This window comes from Thermobia domestica, unplaced genomic scaffold, assembly GCF_964235325.1.
Source record: "Thermobia domestica unplaced genomic scaffold, izTheDome1.hap1.1 HAP1_SCAFFOLD_171, whole genome shotgun sequence".
In the NCBI taxonomy this organism is placed as follows: Eukaryota; Metazoa; Arthropoda; class Insecta; order Zygentoma; family Lepismatidae; genus Thermobia; species Thermobia domestica.
This window is the reverse complement of record NW_027655909.1, coordinates 323,316-343,615: the sequence shown is the minus strand read 5'-3', so window position 1 is coordinate 343,615 and position 20,300 is coordinate 323,316. Positions and strand designations below refer to the sequence as shown.

The 20,300-nt window shown below is 34.9% G+C and overlaps 1 protein-coding gene across 1 annotated transcript in view; it reads right to left on the bottom strand.

Moving 5' to 3' along the window:
- The window catches only part of LOC145676497 (uncharacterized), a 252,372-nt gene that overhangs the window by 60,201 nt on the left and 171,871 nt on the right, over positions 1-20,300 (bottom strand). The window contains exons 2-3 of the mRNA XM_081747308.1: positions 10,820-11,040; positions 9,677-10,489 (exon numbers count right to left, since the gene is read on the bottom strand). Of these exons, the coding sequence (XP_081603434.1) occupies positions 9,677-10,489; positions 10,820-11,040 (1,034 nt within the window). The remainder of the gene's footprint in view (positions 1-9,676; positions 10,490-10,819; positions 11,041-20,300) is intronic.

Genomic DNA, 20,300 nt, shown 5'->3' with positions numbered 1-20,300 from the left:
AGAGTATACTTTGCCAGAGGTCCCATATAAATTTTATCAGGATGTAGTGATAATCTTCAGAGACAGACCATAAAATGCCCTATTTTCTTAAATTCAAGATAATTATGTCAAAAAACGGACTTCAATGATATCCCAAACATATCCATAAATAACGCAATATATAATACCTATTGTGGATAAAGTAAAAAATTTGGAGCTGTTTTTTGATAAAATTTGAACTGGGAAAATCCGTGTAGACTATACATGCAAAAAACGTCTTGCCTTGCTTCATTTCCTAAGCAGACTGAAAAAAATCAACTGAACGCCATAATAAAGAAACTAGTGGAAAGCTTAGTGCTTTTTAGAATATAATACTGCAATACTGTTTATTTAGATTTGAGCGACCATCTATTGAATAGGCTGTTAATACTGTGTGTATGTTCATGTATTTTCCGTCGTAGACCGAATAATATTATATGTATAAAAGCAAAATATAACGAAGTGGTTGAAAGCGAAAAATAATTAATTCCTATTAACTACAATAATTTTTTAAGTATGTACCAAGTCTAATAATAATAATAATAAAATATCTCATAAAATTATTATCCATACTAATTTTATATTTGACTTGGAGTGGCACCAGCGTTTTTCTTCTTTTTTTTAAATTTTTTAATTTACATTTTATGTAGCAAACTGCGATACAATTTTCAATTTATATCGAAATTTGTAACTTTTGCATCGTATTTTATGTAGTATAATGATTATAGATTCGTAAAAGAAATCCAATAAATTCGAAAGTACTTCACAATTCCGTTCATTATGAATTGAATTGTCAATTACTTTCATATATATTGGATTTCTTTTATGAATCTCATTATTATTATTATTATTATTATTTGGTCGGGATGTTTTTTGAGTTAGGTTCGTAACGTCTTGCGAGGAGAAATCTTGCAAATACCGAATCTTTAACACAAACAAACAAAACAATATATTCACATTAAGAACTACATACGTGTTACAGTTTGCCAACTAGCACATATGTACTTTTCAATGTGAATATATTGTTTTGCTCAGCAAATAGTTTGTTCGTGTTTAAGTATATACAAAGGAAAGCTTTTACTTATGGAAAATATTACCGTATTTTGGTTTTTTCTAGAGGAGTAAATGGGCATATACCGGTATATCAGTACTTCAAATGAAAAGCGAAAGGAAAGTTTCTATATTTTCGGCGCTGAAGAATGCCGTGACTGTTTCAGTGATCTACTGTACGCAGTTCTGCATTTTACTAACCATATCTAAGCCCTATTCATACTACGCCATATATCGGCAAGGTCCAATACAGTTTGAACTTGTTTTCTCTGCTGCCAACGCGCCTTTTCTTCAAAGGACTTTTTTTTTTTTCACACACTAAGAAACAAGGATAGGAAGACCGAAAACCTGATAAGGCCTAGAGAATGATCCACTAGCAACAAACCAACAATGGGAAGGAAAGACAAGAGTGGAAAACTGTTTTGTAACCCAAACTCGAGGCTTCTTTTTTAAGCAACCGACCCTTCAAAGAAAAGTTCCTTGAAATAATAGTAATATTTTTTTCAGCTTGCTCCTTATTTTAGACTCCGTGGTAATAATGAAAGATGCAAAGATGCATCGCAATTTGCGATAAATTTTTGAATTTTATCGCATTTCCATATTTTCTGCATCCCAAATTGTGATGCAAAGCCACTTTTTTCTTTATATAAAAAAAAAACGCTGTATGCCACATACTTAATAGGAATATTTTTTTTAAGCTTTTAAGCAGTTTGCTATTATTATTATTTCTGCTTTCTAGCTTTTTTTTTTTTCTTTCTTTAAAAGAACTACTATATCATTCTTCCCCAACACTTGATCAACTCTAACTGGACCGAATAATATATAAGATGAATTGTACTATATGTTAGTTTAAAAATACTGTAGAATACAGTACTGTTTATTAACAGAATTTATTTGAAATTTTTACATTTATCTACAGTTGTTACTGTTTGTAAATTCCGTTGAATTGCTACATTTATTTAGGAAAATTGACTGAAAAGTGTCTGAACTTTACTGACTGAAAAGTAAAAATAATAGGCAAAGGTGCATAAAGAAAATGTTCCTCAATAAAGAAAAATAAAGAAAAATCATTTTTTTTATATTATTATTTTTTGCCTCATTTACTTTTCTAAATAAGAAACAACATGCAAGACACAGAGAAGTGTTCAACAACAATGATTGCTGCTAAAGTACGGAATACTTTCTTTTACACTATGTACACTGTATATATACACATTCCACAATAATATACTACTGAATAGAATCTACCGGAAACTTTCGACTATCCGTCTTGTAAAGTGACAGCAAAGTCCAATTCTAAGATGAAAGACGCGAGCGAAAGTAGCAACACTTATTCCGTTTCTCTAGACAGTGCTACCCACCACTAAATACGAAGTTGGTCAGGTTCTTTAATCTTCGGTTGTGCAAAAGGAAACAAAGGTAACATCAACAGTAAATAAAAATTCTCTTACGTTAAAACATCTTGAAGATACAAAATCTCTGAACGGTTTCAAGGCACTCTTCACCCTTTCTCAGTGCATACAAAGAAAACTTTGCTGCATAATTAGTACGATGTATGAAATTCTTTGAACGATGTGATCAGTTTGTGCTGACAGTTGGATAGTAACATTTCCTTCTCTTTCTACTTTGTGGATAATGAAAACTTCTGGGATGTATTTCTAAATAGAATCACAAATAACAAACATTCAACTTACAATGTCGAACTAACACTCAATTAGCGGTTTTGAACTGCCAATCACTGAAAAATCTGATTATATAATATGTAATTTTTTTTAGTACTTGAAGCATTTGAACACAGTAAAGAGGTACTTGCTGTGTAATTAATTACTAACTAACTAACTACCTCTATGGCCTATGGAACTCGAAGGTTCAATGCCGCGTTTACAAAAACTCTCTACTAACTTCTATTCTTAGCTAACGATGAAATTAATCTTAATATTTTCCACCCATCTGCGCCTAGGTCTTCCTAATGCTCATTTTCCGATTGGTCTTCCAGATAAGACTTTGAAAGTGTTCCTACTTTCTTCCATCCTAACTGCATGACCTGCCAACCTGAGCCTCCTAGATTTGATGACCCTAACAATGTTTGGTAAACCGTATAAATTATGTAGTTCCTCGTTATGAAGTTTCCGCCATTTCCCATTCCCGTTCCTCTTGGATCCGAATATTCGTCTCAGGATCTTGTTCTCAAATACTTTCAGTCTATGTTCTTCCCTCCGAGTAAGCGACCATGTTTCGCAACCATACAGAACAATAGGCATGATTATCGTTTTATGTATTTTAAGCTTCAAATTCCTCGACAGAATTCGAGACAAGAAATGATTCTGAACTGAATAATAACATGAATTCTCTGGTTTTGGTCGACATTTAATTTCTTCGTGAATATGGTTTTTGGTCTGTTAATATTGATCCTAGATAGTTGAAAGTATCCACTCTATTGAAAGTATTATTTGATATTTTAATGCATTTTAAGACATTCGAACTTGTTCAGAAACATTAACTTGCTGTGTAATGAGATTTATAAATAAAAGCTACGAACAAATGTATTACTGTTCTTTAGAATTCCACTTTTCCGTATTCTGTGTTCCAGAATCTAATATTTCAAAAATATGGACAATTGTATGTAGCAGCAAGTTTCCTTTACATTTGCTGAGGAAGAGGTGAGGAGAGGAATGCCTCGAAACTATTGCAGATTTGACGTCTTTTGGGATATTTTAAACGTACGAGGGGTTTTGTTTACTGTTTATTTACTGTTAAAATATATATTTTTATTTGTATATATGAATCCTACCGTATTATTTAATAATTCCGTAGGAGATTCAAAAATGTCAGGAGTAGTTACTCAATTACGCTTATCGAATTTTAATCACTTAGTCTTTTGTTTCTGAGGTGAATACGCAGTATGAACTCATAATTATAATTCACGTACGAGTACAAGTACTAGAATAATTACTTTACATTCAGAAGTAACCTCTTTAAATATCACACGTATCGGTGACTCGTTTTAACGTGATCTATCCCACATTTTTGAAGTCAATCAGCACAAAGGAAAAAGAATAACTCGAAATACGAAAAATGAGCAAGTATTTCAGTAACGTACAACAGAATCTATCTTTCTATATTCATAAAAGTGAAAGTGAATATAATTTATCGGACTGTTTGTCCGGTATATAATCTACTAGACCGAAGTTTGTGACTAAATAACTCTTGAACTCTTCTCGATCAAATTTTCAACATAGATGAGGTTCGGGCCTGGGATGATTTTTTTTTTATTTCACTTTGACGGTGGAACTTAGGGGAGGGATATATATAAATCGAAAATGACCGATATTAGTGTAGAATCCGTAGTTTTCGGGGTCGCTGAGATGAATAGTGACACTTTCGATGCCGTTTAAATGTAGATTAAGCCCCACAACTCGGGGAAGGAGGAAAATATATAAAAATGATCAGCAAGACAAAAAACATCGTCTATCAGAGAGTGCTTCAGTAACAGTAAAAAGTGATTGACTAACGGAACATACTACTATTTTCTTCTCATTTTAACCCAGCGAAGCGGGCAATTGACGGAACCTAAAATACAAATATATGAATAGAAGTACAAATGAACCGCTTATACAATACTTAGTTGCTGGTTCGTTTAGAGTTAAGCGTCCCTTTTAACGCAGCAAGACTATACGAGACGCGGACCTACAGCTTAATGTGGGATCCGCATAACATGAGCTCCCAATGAAAATCAACCCGGGTTTGCCGCACCGAAAGAGCTCTACACTACTTAGTGTATAAAAAGGGACTACATAAACTAAGAACCCATAGTTAAACCTTCAACACCTTTACTTATTTATTTCTTTATTTATTTATTTTATTATTTTTTTTTATTTTTTTTAATGAGAAAACGCATGTTTTCAGATGTAGAATACAAATCTTGAGTTCTTACAAAGAACTGAACGAATTTTTCAACCTGCTTAACTTTCATTACAAGGCGTACAGATATTTTACAAGACGGATAATTGAAAGTACCTTCACATGCTCTTTAATATAACTACACTGTACAATGGAGTGTACATACAAATTACTTACAGTTTACTAACATCTTATGCATGTGCATTTGACACATTACATATAAAAGAATTTAATCAAATGTGAATATTCATTATAGCTTATGTATATATATCTTATATACACTAAAACTAATATAATCGATGAACGCTTTAGTTCTCGATTAATGATCCAATGGGCAGAGGAAGAACCCATTTGGGAAGTTGAGCCTGTTATGGAGTTGTCAATTACTGCACCCGTATCCTTAATGATTACTTCCAAAAGCTTTGCAGAGAAAAACAAATCCAAGTGATTTAAATCGATCCTAATTGACTGAAGGAAATGTACGACAAACAAATAAACAGGCCACTGAATTTATCAATGACATACAGAACTACGCTAACCGATTTATGAAATATCACCACAACGTCTTTATGTCAGCAGAAGATTGCTGTTCTTCCTACTAGCTTAGATTTTTGTCCCTCTCAGCAACCTTGCTAAATTATACAATTAAATGTATTGTAACCTGAGCGGCCAATTTCGTTTCCTACTTACAGGGAATTAAATTAGCAGTTCGTGTATTTTCTGACTCTACAATCATTTTAGTGTGCTGCTGAATCTTTCTGATGTTCTGAAGTCAGAGTACACACAGTGTATTCCCTCAATATAACGTGAAACTACATTGCATGGAAATGTGCAGCACTTTATATATTATACTAGACTGAAAATAGAAAACATTGTGTCTTGAAATGCAATGGTTTTAAAACTATGAGATCCATCGCAAGGGATTCAAGGAATTTCTCAAAAATTTGTATGCTCTATCTAAATATTCAAGGTTTACTGTTCTCCGATACCGGCGAAACGACTTGTACAAAGAGAAATGGGTTATGGGGATACACTTTTAAGTATTAATTGACCATTCGTTTTGCCTGTGCCGTAGGATTCTGAAACATGAATACTTAGAGTGTATACTCTCTCCTCGTAATTCCTAACACTTCTTGGGATAAGTTCCATAGCTTTCAAATAAGGACGTTTTAAAACGTGATATTTCACATTTTCGTTGGTTTTCAACTCTGAAAGGAGGCGTTTTTCGACCTGTGTTTATTAAATCCTTTTTTCTTTCATTTGACAGTAGGAATCAATCTGCCGACTTCTAGTCACTGAATTTCCAAACATACCATACATTTCGTTTTCGAAGATATTTTTACAAGAATCGGAGGTATTTTAGGGAATTATGAAGGATAACTCCGCAACCTGAAATTCTAAGTGGAAAACTACATTCTTCATCTGCGCAGTATCATTGACAGTTGAAAATGGTGCTCCTCCTCACGAAATGTACAGTAAATTTGCCGTAGGAGTTTCCATGCAGCTAACGAAGACAAAAAGATCTTGTCGAAACGGTCTGGCGTTTCTGAATCAAGTCATCAAATTTTGCTCCTGTGTTCTCTTTTATGTTTCTAATAAAACTTCACGATATCAGCTCCATTGAAAACATAGGTGGAGTATCATCAAAAGAACGATGCGTCATCCTCTTGTAAAAACCCAAGCAACTATTGATCCTACGATTCGTCGAAATATGATACCTGGACACAGATGTTAGAAGAAGTTGTATAACTCTTTGTCCATAATGTGCCGAATACACTTGAAACGCTGTGTTAATAAAGGAATGTATGTAAAATAAGCATCCTTGGATCAGATTGGTTTTGTGTGTGTTATTTTTTAAACACTTGCATCTCACATGCTAGTTCCACAGAAAGTCATAATAACTTAAAACAATTTGGCCAGGAACTGTAAATTACAGATTTTACTAAAATATGCACGCATTTCCGAAGATTTACTGCATTCGAAAAAATAAATAAATAAATAAATAAATAAATAAAAATAATCGAATGGGTTAACATCCTCAATCATACGAGTTTGTGTTCAATGTTGTGAACAGACTTCGGATTAAACTGTTAATGCCACTTGCGAACTACGTATGTTTTCGAAAAGTTAATATTTTATTATGGATAAAGCAATTTCGTGACCAATGCAATACAGCTAATAAAAATGAATGGATATTTTTCTCGTGAATTTTGATACGTAAATACTAAGCCATTAGTTAATGTTTTCTGTTTCTGTATCTTTTATACTGGTTTATTTATCAAAACCTGAACACTTGTTTGCATAACTGAGAATTTCACAGCCTTGTCTGATAATTTATTTGATCATAATATTGTCAAAATCTATTGCAAAGTAACCTTTCTCGTTTCTATGACGCAATACAGTAAATGATCACGTGGAGCGAATTTCCCTGTCGCAACGTATTAGCAAGGAATAAGGGAATTCATTTCTGTGACGTTTGGTTTCATCGATCGAAGAATATTCTAAGAAACAGTTTTCCAAGTGAGAAAGAATATAAACTAAGTATTAATTGTTAATTAAAATCGAAGTATGTAATGAATGTATTAGGTTATCGTAAAACTTTACGCATATGTCTTTTTCTAATTTTTTATCGCAATTTCTAAAATTTCCTGTTTCGTCGACAGAATGGACATAAGCAATTCTCTAAAATATTTCTGACTATTTACTAGCCACGTTATATGATGTCTCCGATAAAGTACATCGTATTTGTTTTCCGAGATATTCATTTTAAGATTACTTGGTTATTACTATATGAATTTTGCTGGTTTATCTTGTTTAGAAGCAAAAGATGGGTCAAGTTTACGTAACTACAAATATATTTTCCACCGAAATATCAGTTCTTGATTTATGAGAGTACGATGCTGAATGTTACTAAAACTATGATACAGCAGTATGTACTCATTGTTGCCGTATTATAACTATACCGGTAAAATTTGAATTATGTCAAATTTATTTACAGTATAAACAGCCATTCTTGTATTGCAACTGTTAGTATTTGAAATGTAGTTAATAGTGTAGTGAATACATAATTCCTCGTATGTATTTCTTGGTAAGTAACTTGTCTTTAATAGAAATTACATTTTTAAAAATAAAGTTAATTTTCCACATTGTGTTAGCGGTTGAATAATGTGAATCAAATCTAAAATGAAACTAATTCTTAATTTCAACGTCCCATTTTTATGCACTAGGCTCAAAGAGACGGTCAAGTCAATGCGTGTGAGGGGGAGGGGTGAAAATAGTAGGAACTCAGGTTCACAACGTTGTCCACAAGCTTGTATGGATTGGAATCAAATTTTTATACCCTTTCCATTGCAGGTAAATCATCTATCCTAAGACCCTCTGTCATTCCTTCAGTCAAATTCGACTTCCATATGAGAAGTTATTAGCAATATGAGCAACGAAGAGTATAATCGAAAAATAAGAACTGATATTATCGACACCGAATTAACAATACTCTTTCATTAACAACTTTTCAATTTTAGAAGATTGTATATGACATTCAGTTATAAGAAAAGTAAGAACTATCTGCAAATTAATTGGGTCTATACACAAAGCTAGGCTGCCATATCGTTGCTGTCATTTAAAAAATAAATAAATAAATAAAAATAAAAAAAGAGAGAAATCTTTCATCGCCATCTTTCTATTTACTGTTTACACTTTAAACTTTCTGAAAGCAAGAAGGATATCTGCACCCAAGCAGCACTGCACTCTAGCGAACAAATAGTGAACCTCCTCATTAAAAGTGTGTATTTTGGCGCGCTTCCCCTTCCCATCTAAAAGAATCTGTCGTTTCGGAAGCGACGAAGCTGGTTTTTTCTTTATGTCAGTGGGAGGACGATAGCAGGTAGCAAGCAAGACGACCCAGAAAATTGAACATGGTTAGACTCCTTGGAAGATGAAAAAAAAAATTTGCATGTTCCTTTCACGATTATGTTTACATGAAGAAATATTGTTGGATTGCAAGATTTTTTTAATGACAGCTACAAGATTCTTGCAGCATGGCAACCTAACTTTACTGACCGAAACCAATGCATTCCCTGGGTACAATTTATACCATAATCGGACGGACTTAATTTAAAGAAAACATTCTCCAGTTGCATCGGTGACCGTGAACAGTGAACGTAAGTTATGCCCCATTGGTGATGTACAAAGAAGACTACACTAATATACTAAGTACCAACTGACAAACCGAATGATGAAATTCCATGAACACCCATTTCCTAAGTGTGAGGTGACAATAAAAGGCGATATTGCACCATTCCATTTATATTCCAAACTACACCACGTCAAAATCTACTAGAATAGTCCAACAATAATATGAAAGAAGTGGCCGGGGGAGAAGTTAGTACAATTAACCAGTTCAAGCCGCCACAAAATTTCTATCACTTTAACCAAGAGGCATGGAACAACACAACAACACACTGAAGCCATGTTCTTAGTACGAAGCATAACTGTTCTTACTGTACATGCTATTAAATAAAACGCACCGGTTGTACGTAAGTGCAAGTCCTGCCAAACCAGTCCTCATGCTATTTTTTTCTTGGGGGAGAAGGAGGAATTGTTCCAGAAAGGGCTACAAGAATGTTACAGAACATAATACAACACATGCTGAGAGGGTCCATGCTGGTGAACACAGCCAAGCTTGCTTCCACATGCTTGACATACTTACCACCAGCACTTTGCTTTTCCTTGTGTGACTTCCGGGCTTTCCCTCCTGTAGGTTTGGACTGCGACGAACCATCCTTATGAGCTGCACCTTTGGAAGTAGCCTCCAAGTCGTTTCGGTTTTCGTCAGCATTTGTTGTGTTCGTGTGTCCGTTGAGTTTCTGAGAACCATCACTTAGTTTAACTTCTAGAATAGATGGATTATTGTTGTTGGATGGAGTTGTGTTGAAGAAACCAGATACATTATTGTTGAGATACGAAGAATCAGTATCTAAGCCAAGAGCTGTTGATGTTCCAACATCGACCATATATTCAGGGCATGCGAAGAAGCTTTGAATTGACTCTTTGTCGCTACTGTTTAAAATCAGGAGATCATTTTTCGTATCGTCTCGTGCATGAAGACTATTCGGAGTTAGGTCTTCATCTGTATCTGGAAGAAACACATTGTCACTGTCTACATCTGTGCCACAAGGAGCGCTGGCAGACTTCCGTAACATTCGATTGAGCTCAGAATCTGAGGAACTTCTCATCGGTGCACAACCAGCGTCCTCAATCTCAATCCAATCTTCACTCTTATCTTCTTGTTCTTCTGGACAACCAACGGTCTCGGGTTCGAAATCGGAAGTGGAATATTCAGCAGGCGGTGGGATAACGGACGTCAAGTAGTTACACTCCACGTCGATGCAAAAGGTTTCGTTGTTATTCGAATTTTCGTTGTTGTTGTTGATTTGAGTTTCGGAGGATTCGCAGGTAGCTTCTCGAGGAACACCTTCCGAACTGGCGGACTCCTCACCGATTCCAGAGGCATCGTCATCTTCTACAAGAGAGGAAACAGATTTATTGCCATTTAGGACCACCCTGTTGTCTACCCGCTCACCACCTTCATCATCCCCTTTCAAAACAAGGCTAGTTTTACTCGATCTCCTGCCCTCGGTAAACAAATGGATATCGCTCATACTGGTTTCTACGCTTCTCTTGCCTATCGTATACACATTCCCCATGACCCTGATGTTCATCACAGAATTGTCCACAAAGGGTACAACCCTCCTATCCCCCCGATGGGACAATGTCTTTCGCATTTGAAAATACGTCCCATAATTGATACTAAAGAAATAACCCTCACCAGCACCCCAGTGCCTGCGCTTACTTGGCTTTCGAGTGGTCGGGGAATCCTCTTCTTTGTCGATGTAGTCGACGTCCGGGTCGGTGGTCGACAGGTGTCGCTGACGTCGGTTCACTGTGGTCAGCCCACCGTCTGGTCCCGTGAACGCTGCGAAGATGGTTGGGAACAGGCAGCCGATCTGCTTCACTGGTAACTCCTGGCAGCTTTTGCCATACAGAATGTCAGGTTGTTGGCGACGGACGTCCCTGCAAACACACATTGCAAAACAATACTTTAATATTTTGTTATTAATGTTTCAGAATAATATTGTCTATCCTTAAAAGTGTTAGCTTATATTTTACACTTTTTAAAAATTGTTCAATATATGTATTTTGTTTAAATTCAACTCAAAACGATTTACAACAGCTGTCCTTGATTATTTTAAGCTAAAGTATTAAAATCTAGGTACTGTTGCACCAAAATTCATATGTGTATCGTTCATCATATTTTTGGAATAAACTTGTAACTTAAGTAAAAATCGAAATTTGATCAAATAAAAACATGTATTAATACTCTGTATTAGTTTCGGCAATATAGGCTATGATTTGCCTTTATCAGCCACACTAGATAATCCATAATTTAGTAATGATAATAATAATAATAATAATAATAATAATCTTATTAACAAGTTTAATAAAGATACAGGAACATTCATGTAATGCATGAACCACTTTATGCAATTTTTATTGGGTAAACTTTGTAATCCCTCCTTTACTACAATTCTGCACAAAGACTCAGTAAGCAACTATTGTCAAAATCTATCAATATTGTGGCGTCTAAGAGCACTTCAGGGACGTCATTTATGGCGGCAGGAGGGGGAATTGCCCCCCTCCCCAAGAATTTGAGGAATATATATACTTTAATCTATTGTGTACTAATATACTAGTACAAAACGTGAAAGTCTTATGTCGGTAGTGCTCTTAGTCTCCCTCAAGCGACGTCTGAAATGACGCCCCTGTAGCACTTATTCACCAATGATACCGAAACTGGATAATGGAATTTGATGTAACACCAAAACCTTATTTATCTTAGAAAGCTTAGTGTCCCGCGTCATTGGAAGACCGACACTGATTTTGTATACTATACCAGCTTAAAACTCTTAATTACGTGTGATACGTAATTTATTTATTTATTTATTTTACTAATCTTGGATCTAAGAAAACCACGAGGGAAGACCTCGAGGATCACAGTTTGAGAAACACTGGTGTAAATAAATAAAACTGTGACAGTTCTTAATAGTGCTTAAATATGAACAAATTTTCTCACAAAACACACACATCAACTGCTTTCTTTCTTTCTTTGAAACATTTCTTCATAACTTCCAAATTGAAGTTTAAGTCAAAGAGTTTTTGAGATAATTATAATTCTGAGAACGATTTAATGACCAAAATGCAATGTAAACATGAACACAGTCCACCCAAAATGAATCTTTTGTAGCTCAGAGGAAATTGCCTGCTATTCCCGTATTAAAACGACAATTTCTCTTCCACCCATCAGCTGTTGTATTGTATAGCAGCTCAAAACACTCGGATGAGAATGGCTAACGGTGATTTTCCTCACTTCCTTGCGGAAGAGCACAGACAATTTCATTTCCAAATTATCCGCTGCTTCCTATTTTATAACCTTTACACTACAATTTTCCATTGTTACGTTCTGTCTATTGTTGTTCGATTGGCTACAATCACGTGTTACTGGAGGTATTATTTCTCACGTCACTGGTGGCAACAATATGACCAACAAAGGAAAAAGTAATGGTAAAGAGGTTATTTGAGGCGTATAGTTTCTAAATCCGCTATCTCCTTCATAAAAGGTTTCGAGAAAAACAGGAAAAACTGATAACTCAGAGATTATATGAGATAAAATTTTCTTTTTAAAATACTTTGGTGCTTTCTGGACATTCATTATAACTACCAAATGACAAAAATCTCTCTCATCGTGTCGGGCATGGAAAGGAATACCAGTAAATCTACTTATCTATTTCTTTTTTTTAAATTGGAGATGGCGGATTTAGAAACTATATGCCTCATTTGGAACTACAACATGAAATATTGCTTTACATCTGTACTAGTAGTACTTCACCTGTATTAACCCTCGCACTACTACAGGGGGAAGGGGGGTACTTTCTGCACATTGCAGTATATTTTTCTTGTAATTTCTCTTTAATAATTTCTTTAAAATTGTAATAATAATAATAATAATAATAATAATAATAATAATAATAATAATAATAATAATAATAATACTCAACATTTTTAGCTAAAGCATATATATACCTTACGGTGGTGAAAATTGAACGTTAGTGTTTCTCCTAAATTTGTTATTTTTAATTGACGGACACAAAGTACTCCTCCCCCTCCCGTTGGTAGAAGCTGAAACTGACATTTAGGAGTATAATAAATAGCTGTATCCCGCTCTTTCTGAATTTGGTGGTTAATCTTACCCCATGTACTGTTCACTTCAGTCACTGTAGACTTATGTGAGAGGTTTCTAATCTGTTGCGAGATATATTTAATATTAGCAGGTCGGTACAAAATGACTCCTCTCCTTGGTAGTAAGTATTAAAAAGAAAAAAAGGTAGTGCGAGGTTCAAATATACTTTAACTATGCTAACAGTAGCACCTACACTTCGTACAGAAAAATAAAATTTAATAAATATAAAACTGGAAATTTCAATATTATAGAAATTGGCCCTTTAGGAGCGGAATTTTCCACTGATGAAACATTGATTCCATTATTTTTCATTAAGACTTAATATACCGAATTTCACACCTTCAACTTAAGTGGAACCTCACATTACGCGTTTTCTGAATAAATGAAAAAAAGGGGCTGTTAAATATTACAGAAATTCACCCTACCCCCTTTTCTCCTTATTAGCATTGGACTTTTCGGAAACTCTGAAAGACGTATTCTCCTACTTTTCATTAAGAGTTAATATTGCATGCTGAGTTTCATCTTTCTTACTTCAAGGATTCGTGAGATACTCCATTCTTGCAGAAGAAAGAAAAAAAAAAAAAGGAAACAGAACCTCCTCTTCGCCATCCTTATTTTTCAAAAATCACTCCTTATCCTGTGCGTTCGTTACAAAAGTAGTTTTATGTCTAAATTTCACGTTTCTAGCTTAGTAGTGTGACCTGGGGGATTGATAAGTAAGTCATTTTCCTTTTTTTATATAATAGCATAGATATGGACTACAAGTGCTCACTTTTAGCACGGAAAGAGAAAAAACTATGGGAGATATTTGAGATATAACCTTCCAATCTTACAATAACGAAATAATGAAAATAACGAAATAGATTATGTGAAATCAACCAACTTCTTAGAAATGTGTATAGATTAAAATCTCTCCTGGGATATGCATATAATTAAGTTTAGTAAAAAATTAAATCATATTTATTTTGCAATTAAAGTACTTTAAAATGTTTTAAAAGACTGTACTTTAAAAACAATTTACTTTGGATTATTCCAGTCGAGTTTAACATATGGCATTATATTTTGGGGAAATACACACAAGGCCAACATAATTTTTACGATACAGAAACGAATAATAAGAATGATGGCAACTGCTAAACCAAAAGATCACTGCAAACCAATATTTAAAAATTTTTGTATACTTCCAGTCCAGTACCCTGTTTGTATATTTTAAATCTATTGATATTTGTAAAGAGACAACTACAAAGTGTCCTTACGCGAGTAGAACAGCAACATGATCATGATACAAGAAACAAACAAAACTTTTCTATTGTAGAACACAGAACAGTATTATATGAAAAAGGATGTAAATACGCGGGTATCATGCTTTACAATAAACTTTCCAAAAATATACAGACTCATGACTATTCAAAAAAAAAAAAAAAAAAACTCCAGAAATATGTATTACAACATTGCTTTTACTCGGTACAGGAATACATAAATTGCTAATTATTTACATTAAAATTTTACATGATTACAGTAAATCAGTGTCATTGCTTATTTTTAGCATTAGATGTATGTGTACGAATTTCTACATATACTGCAAGTAATACTTACTATAATTTTGTTGTTAATGATAACATGCAAAATGTAAGGCATAATTATTAACCTAGTGTGTGTAATTTACATTATTATTGTTTCTTTTACTTTTGTGTTTATATACAAATAACGTGTCCACTTCAGATGCATTCTAATACAGTGCTAAAAGTATGAAACAAGAATTTTAGGAATGATGCGAACAATAGATAAAAGATTGCGATCTGGGCCATTTCTTTTTATTTATTTATTTATTTTTTTTTAATCAGGGACCAGAAAAGTTTTGAATGGCTCCCAAATCGAGTTTTTGTATTTTCTACGGAATAAACACATCATACTGAGTTAAGTGATAGTTTGGGTTTGGCTACACTATATGTAGTTCTCCAGATACAAGGCGTACAAGAAAATCTTTGATTGAAATATATGGGATCTTTTGATTTAAAAAAAAAAAAAGAAAATAAATACAATACAATAATCACTGAATTCACTGCAGTTCCATAAAACTCTTACACAACTCCTCCGGAATGGGGTTTTCAAAATGTCGAGGCCTAGATCAAACACCATAGAATGCAAATTTGCTCCCTCTTCCGTCTATCTCCCTTCTTATCTCTCCTTCCAGAATCACTTTTTATAATGTCACAATTGAATCTACAAGTTATCAGAACCCTTTCTCATCTCGAGAGGACTATGAAGTCCGTGATATAACAACATTTAAACGATATTTATTATTGGAGGATATTGTGTTATGATTTGCGTATCTTTAAACGTTGATAAATGTTCTTTATGTTTGTACAATCATAGTTTTTATACTGCGAATCATAGAAAACTAAAACAGTGTTTCAGATCTAAGACTTGGTGAACTAGTGTTGTTCACGAGACTAGAGAATTTTTTAATGTCTTGAAACCGATAAAAGAATTGCTGTTTCCGAAACGACATTTCTCATATTATAGGCGTATATTCAGTATTTATGAACTAACAACTGCTTAAGATGAGTGCTGATTCACACTATTGTTGATCGATTGCATTTATTTATAACGGGGTATAGGAGACAGGAACTTACTTGCATTTTTAAAACGAAGTATATGAGACAGGAACTTACTTGCATTTTTATAACGGAGTATTGAGACAGGAACTTGCATGTTTTATATAACGGAGTATATGAGATAGGAACTTACCTGAATTTTTATAACGGAGTATATGAGACAGGAACTTGCATATTTTATATAACGGAGTATACTCTATGAGACAGGAACTTACTTCCACTTTTTATAACGGAGTATAGTCTATGAGATAGGAACTTACCTGAATTTTTTACAACGGAATATATGAGACAGGAACTTGCATTTGTTATATAACGGAGTATACTGTATGAGACAGGAACTTACTTCCACTTTTTATAACGGAGTATATGAGATAGGAACTTACCTCAATTTTTATAACGGAGTACATGAGACAGGAACTTGCATTTTTTATATAACGGAGTATACTGTATGAGACAGGAACTTACTTCCACTTTTTATAACGGAGTATATGAGATAGGAACTTACCTGATTCTTTATAACGGAGTATATGAGACAGGAACTTGCATTTGTTATATAACGGAGTATACTGTATGAGACAGGAACTTACTTCCACTTTTTATAACGGAGTATATGAGATAGGAACTTACCTGAATTTTTTATAACGGAGTATATGAGACAGGAACTTACCTGAATTTTTTATAACGGAGTACATGAGACAGGAACTAACTTGCATTTTTATAACGAAGTATATAAGAGAGGAACTTACTTGCATTTTTATAACGGAGTAAATGAGACAGGAACTTACTTATGTCTTGCATTTTTATCTAAGCTTTGTAGGCCTACACCATACACACGTATTGGACCCTTGGCGACAAAGGAAAACAAAACAAAAAAAAACTTTCAGTTTAACGTCCTACGATTATGCTTGTTATGCTACGGGAGGCGGATGATTAAGGCAAGTGAATGATCATGGAATAATTAGTGGAATGAGAATATGGAAGGAAACGTGAGTACCCGAGAAAACTCATGGACACGATGTTGTCCACAACAAGCTTACTCAGCTGGGGATCGAACCAGGATTCCATGCATAAGGGGAACTGCTCTACCACTAAGACACCGTGCCCTCCCTCTTGTGACAAAGGAGAATGTGAAGATGAAAGTTCTGTGTTTGACAGCTTGCTACATCGATTACATCGAGTCCTGGTCGCTTCAAACAGGCTGTGTTATCTTCCTTCAATAGCTCCAAGCGTGCTACTCTAAAGCTCTACAGAAACAGTAGCTATTTAAAACATCCTTCAAAACATTAGGTTTCTCCTTCAGACATTTATTAACCAAGTACAGAACCAGCTGACTGTCAGCAGTCTGTTACGGAATACACAGCGACAATTGAGGTATTACAATCTTAAAAATTATTCCACCAAAAACTATGTCAAGGGTACGAAAAGAACATTTACCTTTGTATTACAAAAGAATTCATATTCACTGGTGCTTTAGATAAATATAATGACCTGTTCTATTAACGTATTTCCAGTTTTTATTTTCATGGCACCTCATGAAAAAGCTGTTCACATAAGCACTGTCAGAGTTTCAACATTTTTTGTAAAAAATAACATATCTCACTGTCTATTATCTCAACAAAATTATCTTAATGAAAATTATGTAGGTATACACTTTCTTTCTTAAACTTTTTTTTTTTCGTTCCTATAGTGTGTTGCCTTTGCTTCCCGTTTACAGTTGATATTTTCGCTAATAGCCTCCTATCCAGTTACAGAAACTAGTCATCTGTTCTAGTTTCTCCCTTCGAAAACTTTTAAGTACTTGATAAATTTCCCATCCCTGTAACCACCATTGCTTTAGTCTGTTTTAGTGTTAATTTCTGTTCCATATTTTTACCGGCTTTCCCTCACGCTTTCTAACTTTATCTTAATTTTAGTTTCAGATATTATAATAATAATAATAGACACATCCTAAGCGAATGCATTTTGTCCTTCCCCTCCTACAAAGCAGTCGTTCAAATATCTATTGAATAAAACGGTGAGAGCCAACACTCTTGTCCCTGCTAGTATTTCCAACTGCACAGTGGCGGAGCTCTAGGGAAGCCTGGGTAGGCTCCCCTACTCTAAACTTTTCCTCCCCAGTACCCTTCTCTCAGTACTGGCCATGTTGCTACTAACTAAAATATTGAAAATCTAGTAAAGTCGACAAATACTTTCACTATCAAGTATTCAAAACTATTTTTAATGTAATAGCAACTACGAACAATCTCTTAAATACCAACCTTTGAGTTCACCATTAGAAAAAATATTGTTTAATGACTCTGGGGCATAACGTTAGTTATAACATTATATTTTTACATATATCTGACGGAAGGTATTTTCACATTGTTTAACCTTTTGATTACGGAGCCTTTTTAAAAAATAAAGCCTGAGAAAAAATAAAGCAATTCCTGCAGTTGCCTAGTATGTCTCCTGAATAAAACACATGCAAGTGCATATATGTGATACCCAGAAAGTTAAAAAACAATTAGGTTTAGTGGGTAAACTGCAAGGTATCTATAAATAGTTACTTCGTATCCCAAGCCTTATTTTTAGGTAACTATATTTAGTTACTTCGTGTCCTAAAGGTTAAATTGAGTAAAAGCAACGACTCTTTCGTTTACAATACAAAAAAAAAAAAAAAAAAAAAAAAAGTACTGAACCGCGTCACTTTATCCGACAACCCTGCGAAAAGCTCAATCATGATAATGGCCAGCTTTCGAACCTCCCTAATACCAGGACGATGGACCAATTCAGCAGTGGCGGCTCGAGCGTGTTAGCCAAGGATGTTATACACCCTCCATTCCAAAAGAAACCGAACTTTTGAAAACAAATAGTACCACTAGTGCCATCTGTTGTAATATTTTACCGGTTGATGGCGTAGTCCCTCATTGACAACTGGTATAAATGTCATGACATTTGGATGCACGGCAACAAAGTTACTGCGTTTCAACTGTCAGTGTGTTGTGTACATCGGTCGGAAAATGAGTTTCAAACAACGAGCTGCAATTGAGTTTTGTGTTAAACTGGGTAAAACTTTTAGTGAAACGCACCAAATGCTACAAAATGCATATGGTGATGAGTGTCTATCCCGTGCGCAAGTTTACGAGTGGTTCAGGCGATTCAAATAGGGTAGAGAGACGCTGGATGATGACGAAAGATCAGGCCGTCCCAGATCCGGATTATCGGAAGAAAACATCGAAAAAGTGCGTGAATTCATCAAACATAACAAAAAATCGTCGGTGAAAGTTACTGAAATGGAATTAGGCATTCCTCAAACAACCGCATACCGCATTTTGACCGAAGTTTTGGGCCTTAAGAAGGTTAATTCGCGGTTTGTACCACACAAACTCACCGAAGACCAAAAAGTTGATCGAATTGCGCATTGCAAAGACATCGTTAAAAGTGCTCGGCAGGATCGAAACTTCTTGAAATCGATTGTAACTGGTGACGAGACGTGGTGTTTTGAATATGAGCCCGAAACAAAGCGGCAAAGTGCTGAATGGAGAGCGCCGGATGAAGGAACACCCAAAAAAAGTCGCTTGGTGAAGTCAAAAGTTAAGGTGATGCTGATTTGTTTTTACGATTCAAAAGGAATTATCCACAAAGAATTTATTCAGCCCGGCCAGACAGTCACTGGAGTGTTTTACTTGGGCGTCATGAAGCGTTTGCTGGCAAGAATTCGTCGTATTCGGCCCGAATATCGCGAAGTCGGCAGTTGGACTCTTTTGGACGATAATGCACCATCACATCGTTCGCGACTTGTAACTGAATTTTTGGTCAAAAATCACATTATTCGGTTGCATCATCCGCCCTATTCACCAGATCTCGCTCCGTGCGATTTCTATCTGTTCCCGAAACTGCATTTGGCGATGAAAGGAAAGTAGCACGCATCGATTGATGCCATTGAGAAGGCGACCACCGCCGTCCTAAAGACCATTCCAATAAAGGACATGGAGAAGTCGTTTGACAACTTGTTGGAGCGTGCAAATATGTGTATCGATGCAGAAGGGGAATACATTGATTAATAAAAATGATTTGTTCCAAAATGTACATTGCTTTTTTGTTTTTTTTTTTAAAACGTTCAGTTTCTTTTGGAATGGAGGGTGTAAAATAGAGGATCTGCCCATATGTATCTTCATCCCATTAAATCAATGAAGCCCAAAAACAACCGAGCATCGTCAAGTCTGATTGGCTACTCTCGTTTCTTGCATAGTCTGATTGGCTACTTTCGTTTCCGCCATGATTGTTGGCTCAAAACAATGCGATCCTATTGGGCAGAGTAGGGGTGGCGAAACTGTGACGTATTGCTTTAAGATTTTGTTGTAAGGGCAGATCCTATATTTTATAAGATCCTTGGTGTTAGCGTCTTTTTTTTTTTTTTTTTTTTTTTTTTTTTTTTA